Here is a 12,982-nt window from a genome sequence, read left to right on the forward strand (position 1 = left end):
TCAGATTCATGGTTTATTGATTTTTACAGACCCAAGGTAGTTTTCTTAAAATACATTAAACTTTACTGTTTGCTGCACTTGATAAAAATCTACCCCAGTGATACTAAGTTATGTTGAAAAGAAACTTTATTGGTCACTAATACAGAAACACAAAGGACCACTGAGCATGCTGAAAACTCAGCCTGTGACATCTTAACATCATGAGCACATGGAGGGCTTATCTGTAGGATTTGCTGCGGGAAATTAAAAGGTTCAACACTCGCGGCAGCGGTCAGTTCGACGTCGATGTCTCTGTGATGAGTTTGCTCAGTATTTCTGAGCACTGTTGAGCAGCGACTCCCTCTCCATCAGCAGCTCTCCATATCTCTGCTGAAGTTCTTTCTCTCTCTCCATCTGCCTCTCCACGTCCTCCCGCAGAGCCTGAAACACAAGTTGAACACTTGTAAACACCAGCGAGATGTGTTAACTAGCTTTTTTTAATAACCTCAGTTACACCGCTGCTTTTAAACTGGATAATTTTAACCCCACTTTTTATTTGGGTGGGCGTGTAGTGCTGCAAGTGGTCTGTGATTGAATTTCTAACATTCAAAGTGTTAAAGTTACTAACTTTGTGTGACCAATGGAACAAAAGCAAGGAGACACCTTGCAATGTGATACACAGGTTTGTGTGTGTAATGTCTTACCTCTTGGCGCCTGGGAATGGCTGTGTCTTCTTGTTTCTTCAGTTGAGTGAAGGTCTGGAGCTCTGTGGCTGCCTGCTCCACCTGGTGGACACATTATGAATAACATGATTGTTATAGAAACTATGACACTGACTTGCACACTGTTTCAGGCGCCATAATAATTTACAGCCTGTGACAACACAACCTGTCAGTCCAATGAAAATGTGTTCAGTACCTGTTCCCAGAGTTCGCTGTGCTGCTTCAGGAGACCCAGCGCTCTGGACTGAAATCCTCCAAGCAGGATTTTCAGTTTCTTCTCCAGTTTAGCTGCTCTCCTGGCCTCTGCTGTCATGTGACCACGGTTCACCTATAGGGTCCACAAATACAGAGATGTCAGTGTTTAGACCAGAGCTCAAAAAGATGAAAGAGTCAAGTTTGAGAGCTTTTTTTTGTGTGCATTCTCACATCTAGCTTTTTCTCCAGGCTTTCAATACGGTCTTTCTTTGATGCCAGGTTTGCTCTGGTGTACCTGTTCTGAGTAGGCAGATACAGCACCTGTGCAGACGCAGATAATATGAACAGTTTCAACAACAGACAAAAATTTAATTGGTACCAATATCGTGAGATCACGAGTACAACAGTTTCCCCACATACCGTAAAGAAGTGTATGTAATGCATATTGTTAAAGGTGGCACACAGCAAGCCTACTCTGCTTTAGATGCATCCTCACTAGAGCAGGGCGATATGGCCAAAAATATTTATCACGATATATTTGAAAATTTGCGATAACGATATAACCGACGATATAATTGATGCGAGACAAAATACAACTCCACAACATTACTAGCGCAAAAAGACAACCTTCCATTTATTTTCACTTAAACAAGAAGCTGGTTTTTATGTACATTAAAGCTTTATAAAAATGTAACAGTGCAAATGCAAATTCCTTGCTGAAAGTTTAACCAAAAGGCATTTCCAGTAGAAATGGGCTGACATATCCTGAGCATAACCATGTATAATATCCACTGAAGTTAAAAAGAGGTGCTTTGCAACATTAAACTGCAGTGTGCAGTACGCATTTTTCGGACCATAAGGTGCACGGGATTATAAGGCACATTAAGCGAAACAAAGCAGTCAGATAAATCAAACTTTATTAAACTCATTCTTCTTGCTTCCTCCACTTCTGTACCATTGATTCATTAATGTTGAATTCTCTGGCAGCTGCTCTATTCCCATGTTGTTGCAGTATATTAATGACTAACCTCGTATTGTGGATGGATTATCTCAGTTGTTCTCCTGACTGAAGTTTGGTCCGTTTACAGCATCCTGCCATGCGATTGCATTTGTTTCTAACCATGAAGAACCTTCACGTTAACTTTTATAAGTGGAAAAGTGTTAGTGTTCGTCCTCCAGCTTCACTGTTTATGTTATGCTAACATAGCTGTGTCGCTAGCGATCACGTAGCACATCATTATATACCAGCTAGCCCAACTTCAGTAACCCTACAAACGTCACTGCTGTTTAGTTTCCTGTCTTCATTTATGTTGGAAGTGATAGCAGAGCTGTACGTTTGATTTTTTTTTCAGAAATCTCTCAGTCAGAACATGCAATATCGTGCTTAGGTAACTAGCGAAACTAGCGAGCTAACTTCCGCTAGCTTCCTGCTAACTTCTAACTCCGTTAAATGTAATTACTTTTGTTTTCATGGATGCCTGGAAGTTAAACTTTATAGTTACACCTGGTAAAGCAGCAATGCTGATCGTTTTATTAAAGATGAAAGAATTTAGACAGTTTTTAACTCTAAGTGATGCTGCAGTGTTGTTTGACCTGAAGCATACGGAGTTTAGGACCCAGATTACTCCCAGATTTAAGAGCATCTTAGTCCGACAAATACGACAATAACGGCCGCTTGCATGTTCTGCAAAAAAATGTGCTTTGTTGTGTATCTGACGGACAAACACCAAACCAGTTCCACATCACGGAAGTTGCACCATTTTTACAAACCAATTCTGGTTCATCTGTTTCACTCAACAATCGGCCATGTGCGTATGAAAACAAAGGCACTGCGCATGCGCGTTTTACTCCCATTCTATCGCGATATTTCATTTTCCTATCGTTGCCTAACATTATACCGGTATTACCGTGAACGGTATAATATGGCCCAGCCCTAATCCTCACTGCTGTATATTCTTCCTTTGGTTTAGGTGAGGGTGTTACTTTAGTAGAGCTTGGACTGCTCAAGTATAGCATGAAAACAAATTGTTATTACCCCAATTTGCTGAAACGCATATTATTCCAGTGGGGAGGTGGGGGGGTGAAAAACAGAAGATACAGAATCACACAAGGCCCAGACTAGTGTTTTAGATCACAGTGAACTTGCACACCTCAGGAAACTCACTTCAAAACACTTAAGCTTCGGGGAGAATGATCGAGAGTCAACACCTCAGCTGTGTGCCATCAAAGGCAGACTGGGTGTGTAATAACTACCGTATTTTCACGACCATAAGGCGCACTGTGCTAAAAGGCGCAGTCTCAGTTATGTGTGCCCTTACTGTATTTAACACACACATAAGGCGCACTGGACCATAGGGCGCATACAAGTACCGTATGCGTATTTAAAAATAAAGCGGGAGCAAACCTGAGTTCGGTACCTTACTCACATTTTTATTACCAGTAATCGTCATCATCAACAACACACAAGCATACAAGTGTGCATATTTAACAATAAAGCAGGAGCAAAACAAAGTTTGGTACTCACATTTTTATCATCAATCAAACCCATCGAAGTCCTCATCCTCTGTGTCTGAATTGAACAGCTGCGCTAAATCTCCATCAAACATGCCAGGTTCACTTTCTTCACTGTCAGAGTCACTTTCCGTGCCGTGCGGCTCCTCGGAAATGATGCCGGCTTTTGCGAAAGCTCGAACAACAGTGCCAGCAGACATGTTAGCCCAAGCATCTACAATCCATTCGCAAATTGTGGCGTAACTCGCCCGGCGCTGCCTTCCACTCTTAGTGAAACTGTGGTCTCCATCGGTCATCCATCGCTCCCAGGCCGCTCGCAGCCTTACTTTGAACGGGCGGTTCACACCGATGTCCAGCGGTTGGAGTTCCTTTGTCAGGCCTCCCGGAATGACAGCAAGCTCACAGTTCATTTGTTTCATTAGTTTTTTCACATCGGCTGTGAGATGGGCACGCATAGAGTCACAGATTAAGAGCGATGGTGATGCGTGGAAAAAACCACCTGGTCTCCTTACATACACCTCCCTCAGCCACTCTTTCATCATTTCCTCATCCATCCAGCCCTTTTCATTTGCCTTAATGATGATTCCTGCTGGAAACTTCTCTTTAGGCAAAGTCTTTCTCTTAAAAATCACCATAGGCGGCAGCTTCTGTCCATTAGCATGGCAGTCAAGCACAACAGTAAAAGAAGACTTTTCGTGCCCCGTTGTGCGTATCGCTACCGTGCTGGTCCCCTTCTTCTCCACAGTGTGACTCACCGGGATGTCAAAAGTGAGCGGGACCTCGTCCATGTTTGTGATGTGGCTGGGCTGGATGTTTTTGTCGCCGATGTGTTTGCTGCAGTAGGAGCGGAAGATGGCCAGCTTTTCCTTATAATCCGCTGGAAGTTGCTGCGCTACCGTAGTCCTGGTCCGGATGGAAAAATGGCACCGTTTCATAAAAAGTGAAAGTGAAACTGCTTTTAGCCGAATGGTGACCGTCGAAACGCTTCTCCCGCTCGTTCTTTGCTCGATGATCCACCGCTCAAGTCTTTCCTCCAACTCGGGCCACCTCGCCTTATGTCCGCGGAAACTCAGCTGCGTTTTCTTGACCTGCCGGAGCTTGTTTTCCAGCTTCCTCCATTTGCGAACCATCGATTCGTTAATCTTAAATTCTCTCGCCGCTGCTCGATTTCCATGTTCCTCCGCGTAGCTGATGGCCTTCAGTTTAAACTGTGCTTCATAAGCGTGTCTCCTTGCCATTTTCAGGGTTGCGCCCACACTTCACCCTTTAGCGTTCTCATGGTGTTCTCTACTACGTCCTCCTTACAACACACAGGGCGCACTGCGCTATAGGGCGCGCCGTACTTTTTGAAGAAAATCTAAGACTTTTAAGTGCGCCTTATGGTCGTGAAAATACGGTAGTTGGGTTAGACTGCACTACACTCCATCCATGTGTATTTCTACACACTAGAAGCTTCTAATTTAGAAATATGACAAATATACTGACCAAAAGGTGGTAACAAATCTCTACACCTGTTTATGCTTCTCTGACTTCTCATTTTTGGTCCATGGGTGCTCACCTGTCCGTAGCATTCCTCCCACACCTGGCTGTAAGCCTCCATGCTGAGGTCACCGTGGCCCATACCTCCCTTCACCACCTCCATTTCTGCTGCCAGGACTAACTTTGCCTGTTTGTTGACACACAGGTAAACAGAATTACTGAGTGTAAACAGTGTAAGGGACTTCTTTTTTTAAAGCAGAGACATCAGTGCTGCCGGGTTACCTGTTCCATCTCCTCTGTGCTAATTGGCTTGTAGGAGGTTTTTTCCAGGTAAGCAATATGTGACGCGTTGTTAGACGTAGACGTGGGGCCTCGGATTTTGCCGCGCTGCAGCTGATTGGCAGCATTGGCTGAAGGGTGATGCAAGCAGTCAAAATGCAGCATGGTGATCATTTCCTGTTTGATGAGCTCTTCGGCCTGCTGGAGGTCAGAGAGTGGCTCCATGGAGGCGGGACGGAGAACAGACTCGTTTACCTGCAGACACGGAGGATCATAAGCACAACTGGATCCTTTTAATGCCAGCTAAAGTAGACGAAATTAGTTTTTTCTTTGCTCGCTTTGATTTCTGAAAGATTTGGTGATTACATTCAAATACACATTTTCCTGCATTTTATTTAAATTATTTTAATGTTGTAATTTTACCTCAGTAGGTCTGGGGAGACTCCTCTGAACAGGAGTGTGCCGCAATTTCAACTCCTTCTCTCTTTCAGCGTCTCGTTGAGCCTGGAAAATGGCATAATGTAAACCTGTTGGATATATCTTATTCAAACTACGTGTGTGTGTGTGTGTGTGTGTGTGTGTGTGTGTGTGTGTACACGCACCTGCTTGCGTGCTTCTACATCTGCAGAGTCTTCTATGAATCCCGTCTCAGCCTCGGTTTCTTCGAGTTCTTTCTCAGCGTTTTCAGGAAGAACGATCTCAAAGTCGTTCTTAGGAACAGGAAGTGACATCAGACCCTGTCGCAGGTGCTGCAAGCTTTCCCTTTGCTGTGAAGAGAAGAACAGCAGGTAATTCATTCTGTGGTGTGTTGTTTGTTTCTTAACACACAAACTGTGCATCTGCTGCCAAAACATAAAACTAATTGTTTAAAGTTGTGATTTTTTTCATTGTATTTAATTTTTATTCAAGACACAAAAACAGAAAACTTGGAACTTTTCTGCAACATTCAGGATTTGTGGCACGTTACACAGATTCTTAACCGATCATTACAAATCTGTTTGTTGTGCATTCACATATGTATTAGTGTTTTTTATTTTACCGTGTGTTTAGCATATGCAGGGTCAGCCAGTTGTTCCTCTGTGTTAATATTCAGTTTGTCTCTCAGTGGTGTACGGCCGGGAGTTAAACCTGGAGTCCCTCCCACACGTGGAGTCATCGCACCTCCGACTTGAGGTGTCATGCCATCTGACCCCTGACCTGGACCAGGAGTTCTGTTGTAGTTGAAATACACAAAATTATTGGAATTAGTAAACTGTATAGGAACAAGTATAGAAACAAGTCTAGGAAATCCTTTCTCTTTGGTGAAAATGGTTGAGTTGTGACATGGAATAGTGCACCACACATTCAACAAATGCAGCTCAACAAATCTGACACAGCATTTGAGGCTTGAGTACTAAATGGTAACACATGTCTCTTTAAGATTCTTTGTTCACACTGTTTACAAAATGTAAAAGGATAATAGCATCTGGTTTTTTGTTAGAGCCTTGACAAAGACCACTTTTGTGTTTATTACATCTTAACTTGATGCAGAGAGTAAATTTAAAAAAAGAATTCAGAACTCTATTTACGTGACAGAGAGTAAACCTTATGCTATGTGACGGATTAAAGGTTTCTTACCTGAATGGTGTACTGAGAACAGTGTTGGGCGTTTGTATCTGTTGGCGCTGAGGCGTCACTCCACTGAAATCGCTCTCATGCAGCGGGGTGTTGAGGCCTCCCTTCAGAGGGGTGTCGATGTTAGTCAGAGCCATCAGGTTCTGAGCTTCCTGAAAATACAGACACACACACACAGATGGTAAAAATTAATTTACAGATAAATACTAAAAACAAAAAGAAAGGAATTTAGTATAATTTCAATTTAATTTAATTTTACATTAGTATAGGAGAAACATGCTCTCTCTTTCTAGTCAGTACTTTTGCTGCAGCATTTGGGATTAACTGAAGGCTTTTCAGGGAGTTTTTAGGACATCCTGATAATAATGAATCACAGCAGTCCAGCCTGGAAGTAATAAATGCATTACCTAGTTATTCAGCGTCACTCTGAGACAGGATATTTCTAAATACATTAAGACATTAGGCAAGTGGACGAAAGGAGTCCTACATATTTGTGTTATATGTGCATTGAAGGACATTTCCTGGTCAAAAATGACTTCAAGGTTCCTCACAGTGTTGCTGGAGGACAAAGTTATGCCATCCAGAGTAAGAATCTAGTTACCCACCATATTTCTAGATTTTTAGAGCCAAGTACAATTACCTCTTTCATCTGAATTTAGAAGCAGGAAATTGGTATCAACTTTGTAAAGTTACATTTTTACTGACAACGATATTCCTTAATGTATACATAAATGCAAATACATAAATGATGCAAAAAGATTGGTGGCCAAGTGATCAACACATAATATGTACATGCATTTTTAAGCACTATCCTGTCTCTACTAACTTAAGTTTATTATTATCTGGATTGGCAATAACTGATCAAACAGCAGACTATAAGGTATTTTTCTGATGTAACTTGTATGACAAAACAAATTTCCCACGTGTGGGACTAATAAAGGTTATCTTATCTTATCTTATGACATTCAAATGTGCAGACAGGACTGTGATTTCACATTGGCCCTCTAATTTTGATTGACTTTATTCTTTATTCATGAGGGACAATTTAGCTTAGCATCGCTGTAATTACATGGATCAATTAATATAAAATATCACAGATATGCAGAAATCACACATATGAGATTAAACAAAACATATGTGAGACATTTTGCTTTTGAGTGTCTTTATTACCTGCATGATTCTGTCCTGAGCAGCAGGGGTTCGTGGGGTCCGTAGCCCTGTTGCCATGGTATTGGTGACACTGTATTCTGAGAGGAGGGTGGAGGAGGCGGAGTTAGCGCTTTCACTCTCCTCGGCAGCTTGACGGGCGACCTCACTGGCGACACCCAATTTGACAACTTCCTCCAACTCAGCATCACTGATCTGTGAAGAAAGGCAAATTAAAAAACTGAATGTACTACCTGTTATCAATATAACAAGTACATTATATTGATATATAAAATCAAGAAGTAATAACAAAAGAAACAAAACAAAGTGGTTACCTGTGGTGCGGGTAACACTAGTTTGGAACGTTTTTTGGTAAACTCAGCTACTCCGCTGGTCTGCAGGATGGCAGATGGCAAGTCACTCTCCTTCTTCTTCTTTATCTTCTGTTTATCTTTCTTCCTCTCCCTCTCTTCAGTCTCACTATAAAAAAAAAAAAAAAAAAAACACAATAGGGCTTATGAATGGATGAAGACAAAAAAAAAATGTCGAACACATTTTGATCCTTATTATTTATATTATATAACATTAGCGTGACAATCTCACGCCTTCGCTGGGAGAAGCCAAGAACCAAGGAAAATATTCAAGTGACATAAACAAGGAGCTTGTTAGCATACAGAAAAGCACCAGAAGTTTAAAGTTATACTAACTTGCGTAATTCTCCATCCAAATGCTGCTGTCTGAGCCTCTTGAAATTAGGCTCCTGAGCATCATACTGCTCCATGCTGGTGTCATAGAAACCCTTAAAGTAAACAAAAGACAACAATTAGTACTGTAAGATTAAGTTAATCTCACTGCTGATGTTGTGGGTTATTTTTAAGGATACAACACATAAAGCTGTGGTTACCGGTGCAGGTTTCTTTTCAAAAGGGATTTCAGCATTATAGTCTACTCCTCTCTTCTTCTTTCTCTTCTTCTGAACATCGATTCCTGCTGCTCTCAGCTCTCTGCGTTTCTGCAGAGCAGCCAGCCGTCTACAGTATGACATCAGGAAAAAATAGTCAAATATGATCATTTTATTATTACATGTCAACTGCTCTGTAAGAGGTCCAGTTATGGACCTCTAAGACAGCTTGTCTTAGAGCAATTGTAAAAACATTATTAGCTGAACCTGGCTTCCTCCAGCTGTTTCTCTCTGGCCTTCCTCTTGGCTTTCTTGCCCTGGGTGTTGGCCAAACGAGCCCTGGCCTCTGAAAGCATCTCCAACTCATCTAGAGACCGATGAAGAGAGACAGACACACACACACAACACATTGGTTAGTTACCACATGTGACTGTGTTATGATTAAACTTATTTTTAAACTCTCACATGACTCGACTGAAAGTACAAAGTAGAAAGGAAATTTTTTAAATAATTAAATATAAAAATGTACAAGACAACTAGGAAGCAAATCCATTCTTAATATCAGGATACATTCTTTTGTTGGCTCAAATAAATCTGACAGCATCTGACAGTGTGTTTTTGTACCTTCATCCATATCCACAGGGTCAGGTCTGGCAGGTTTTGTTTCAGGATTGGGATCAATTTCTCCTGGTTTCAACTTTCTGGGGTCATCTCCCACTTCCTCCTCATTGTCTCTTTGAGCTGCTTTGTCCCTGAATAAAACACAAAATACATCTCAATTACAAATCGACAGTGATTAGCAACAATGAATGCTCCTGAACATACAAGGTGAAAAGCCACAGAATTACAAATCATAGTGAATAAATGTGTCCTTAGAGATAAACATACAGCAGGTATTCGTAGTGTTCCAGACACTGAGCAGCAGTCCTTCCTATGATAGGAGCAATGGTCCTCCACTGGGTGGGCATCAGCTTGGCCAAGTGAAGCAGCTTCTCCTCCTCTTCTCTGGACCATTCTGTTTTCTTGATACTGGGGTCCAACCACTCGTACCTACAGACAGAAACAAAGCCAGAGGAGAAGGTCTTTATTTCACTCTTCATAAAGAGAGATTTGAAAGCTAAAAAAAAAAATCACAGACAGAAGAAACAACCATCAATGTATATAGACGTTTAATTAATCTCATGTTTTTGACACATCACACATCTCTGACTCAAAACTCACCATCGGGCTTTACACTGTTTGGCAGACTTTCGGTGCAGCAGGGAGGCGATACGGGACCACTGGTTTTTCCCATATTTCATTACAGCTGCCTTGAGGATCTCATCCTGAATAAAAAAATTTTTTAAAAAGGAACAGACGTCCATAAATTAAATGGATGTACTGAATGACAAATGATTTATAAAGACTAAACATGTCAAAATCTTTTATCCTCAATCCGCAGAGGGCTGATTAATTTTCATCCCAGTGCTGAACTACAATTATATTATCCCCTATCTTTTGCTCACTTATAAACTTTTATGAAGTCTTGTGGTTTATTATTTTGGCCATCTAGACTGCCAAATATTCGCTAACTGTAAACATATATGTTTAAGTGCAAATTAAAAAGCTGCGTTCATGCAACTCAACACAAGCACGAAATAAAGTATTAAACACAGCTGGTGATAATTTAAATGAACTTAAAATGTCACACGGGATAAATTTGTTAAGTGAGTAGCTAGCTTTATGCTAACTCGAGACCACAGGTTTGCTTTCGGAGGTTAGCATCATGCTAACCAAGCTAGCCATGTAAACACGTACCTCAGTGTTGCGCCAGACGCCTCCTTTAATCATAATTCGCGGCATCTTGGCGGCTTCGTTGTATCTCCTCCTTCAGTGAAATGCTATAAGTGATTCTTATCCAGTTGTGGTGTTTTGTAGCTTAAGATTCAAACAAAACAAAAATCCAACTACAGAACAAGCGCTGCGAGGGAAAAGGCGACATGCACCATACCGGAAACTCAGAACGGGTCCACCAACTGAATTGTGGGTAATGTCGTCGACGAGTAATGACGAAAATCGATGACAGTTTCCTTTACCCCTCCTACCCCGTCCCCCTCTTTCGGAACTTGATTAAACAGACAAAGTCTATGAAAAGCACACACCATAGCATTAATACATGTTAAAAAATAACATGAGATACATCTGAACATTTAAACATAAATAACTTGTCGGAAAAAATAATTCATTTTAAAAAACACCGTTGGAAAACACATCCTCTGTGTATACACATTTTCATTTAACGAGAGCATATCTATTATTCCATATTGGCGTTACATGTAGCGTGAAAATATGTTTCTCAACCAGTTTCGAATAGATAGGAACCATCCATCCATCCATCCATCCATCCATCCATTTGCTTCCGCTTATCCTTTTCAGGGTCGCGGGGGGCGCTGGAGCCCATCCCAGCTGTCATAGGGCGAGAGGCGGGGTACACCCTGGACAGGTCGCTAGTCTGTCGCAGGGCTAGATAGGAACCATTGATATGTAAGTTCCTGAATTAAATCAGAATAAAAAGTCTATTCCTCCTAAATTTTGAAATAAAAAAACAAATAAAGTTTGTTAAACCAAAAATAATGATCTACTATTAAGGAAGGGTTTTAACCATTTTAACTTTAAAACACCAACACCAGATGGCATCTGTCATTATGTCATTCAAGGTTATCAGGCAATCAAAAGAAATGTGCAGGATGGTCAGCAGAGTACAGCTGAGACACAAGGTCTGATGCAGTGTCCTGCTGACTAGGTGAGTGGATGAATAAATACAGAGCTGCTTGCTGTCTGGAACTCAAAGTCCCACAGGACTTTACCTCTGTTGTTGTCAGTCACCTGTGGTGGTGTCTCCCATAGTCACAAAGGCACAGATGTTCCTCACCACTTGGTTGTGCCTCTCAGTGCATGCGGTCTCAGTTTGCATCTTACAGTCTGGCAACATGTGTTTGATAGTCTGCAGGGCACACTTTGCACAGTCTGCAACTTGTGTCCTGTCATGCTTCTTTGGAAGCAGTACTTATGGCCTCTTCTTACCCTCAAACACACAATAATAACATGGACTGAACCACCACTCACAACCACTAGCACTTTATATAGCCTCTGTAGAAACTATCTACACCCTCACTTATCTTAACTGCACTACTGTATAGCTCTGTGTAAATAATCATTCTGTACATTCGATAATTTTTAATCCTACAACTGTTTACAACTTGCATAGTTCCCATTTCTGTATAACTGTATATCTCAGATTTCTGTAAAGTTATTTATAACATATTCTGTATAGTTTTTCATATTTATATCCTGTTCATAGCCTGTACATAGCTTGTACTCACTACAGCCTGTACATACTTATAGTTATAGAATATTCACAACATACTTCATACCGTGTATATTATAACATACCATAATAGACCCATTTCTGTAATATACTTACATATCTATACTATTGCTAATATATATTGTAATATATCTATATCACTGAAGCACTTCTGGATGGATGCAAACTGCATTTCGTTGCCCTGTACCTGTGCATGTGCAATGACAATAAAGTTGAATTCTATTCTATTCTATTCTATTCTATTCTATTCTATTCTATTCTATTCTTCTGCTGCCATGATCAGAATTTCTGTGCTGTCCTTTAAGCAGGCCTTTTCAAGCCACTTCTTGGCTTCAGGCATTTCCTCTATCAGTCAACAGCACATCACATGTAAAAGCTTGGTCTTCTATGGCAGTTCCTTTTCCTGTTCTGTATATATACATGAAACAAATATTCTCTGAACACAAAAGCTAAATATGAACCTCCTCACCATTCCTTGTTGAGCTGTGTTGAGTGTTGCAGAATTCATCTTGGTGTATCCACCTGCCTTTGGGAAAAACCTGATTGACTCACTCTCACCTATGACTAAAATCCATTTCAGATCCTAGCTTCCAAAATCTGTAACTGCAGCAATAACTACCACAGAGACACCAGTTCTATTTAGGAATGCGTCTACGTTATGTTATTAAAGTGAATGTAGTGTATTTATTTTCCTTTATTTATATTTCTTTTCATGAGATATTCTACTTTCTCAGTGTTCTCATTTTCTGGCCTGTGGTCTGTTTCCATATTCTAAATAAACACCCAGAT

General features: G+C 40.9%; 1 protein-coding gene across 2 annotated transcripts; it reads right to left on the bottom strand.

The window, feature by feature from the left end:
* On the bottom strand, positions 1 to 10,873 carry cdc5l (CDC5 cell division cycle 5-like (S. pombe)). Of its 2 annotated transcripts, none has more exons than XM_086258830.1 (19): positions 10,624 to 10,873; positions 10,048 to 10,151; positions 9,715 to 9,876; positions 9,451 to 9,578; positions 9,094 to 9,193; positions 8,830 to 8,956; positions 8,633 to 8,724; positions 8,261 to 8,405; positions 7,950 to 8,141; positions 6,783 to 6,931; positions 6,205 to 6,376; positions 5,768 to 5,932; positions 5,589 to 5,669; positions 5,169 to 5,420; positions 4,966 to 5,073; positions 1,128 to 1,196; positions 898 to 1,029; positions 684 to 764; positions 1 to 420 (listed from the first exon to the last, which is right to left on the bottom strand). In XM_086258830.1, the coding sequence occupies exons 1-19, from the start codon at positions 10,666 to 10,668 to the stop codon at positions 307 to 309; spliced, it is 2,418 nt and encodes an 805-aa protein (XP_086114956.1). In that variant the 5' UTR covers positions 10,669 to 10,873; the 3' UTR covers positions 1 to 306. The 2 variants fall into 2 exon arrangements, with proteins under 2 accessions (XP_086114956.1, XP_086114955.1); XM_086258829.1 differs by having other exon boundaries at positions 1,128 to 1,217; positions 10,624 to 10,872.
* Between the last annotated feature and the right edge of the window lie 2,109 nt (positions 10,874 to 12,982).

The sequence above is a fragment of the Aulonocara sp. 'chitande type north' Nkhata Bay genome, linkage group LG13 (assembly GCF_057382095.1).
Source record: "Aulonocara sp. 'chitande type north' Nkhata Bay isolate Kocher_YH1m ecotype deep benthic linkage group LG13, A_spYH_male_GT1.1, whole genome shotgun sequence".
Taxonomy (NCBI): Eukaryota; Metazoa; Chordata; class Actinopteri; order Cichliformes; family Cichlidae; genus Aulonocara; species Aulonocara sp. 'chitande type north' Nkhata Bay.

Excerpts from the sequence above, each read along its gene's own strand:
- cdc5l (XM_086258829.1), bottom strand. The coding sequence starts at position 10,668 with ATGCCGCGAATTATGATTAAAGGAGGCGTCTGGCGCAACACTGAG. Across the intron at positions 8,957-9,093 it reads AAACAGCTGGAGGAAGCCAG|ACGGCTGGCTGCTCTGCAGA; the intron begins GTTCAGCTAATA and ends GTCATACTGTAG. Across the intron at positions 5,933-6,204 it reads CTGCATATGCTAAACACACG|CAAAGGGAAAGCTTGCAGCA; the intron begins GTAAAATAAAAA and ends TTCTCTTCACAG.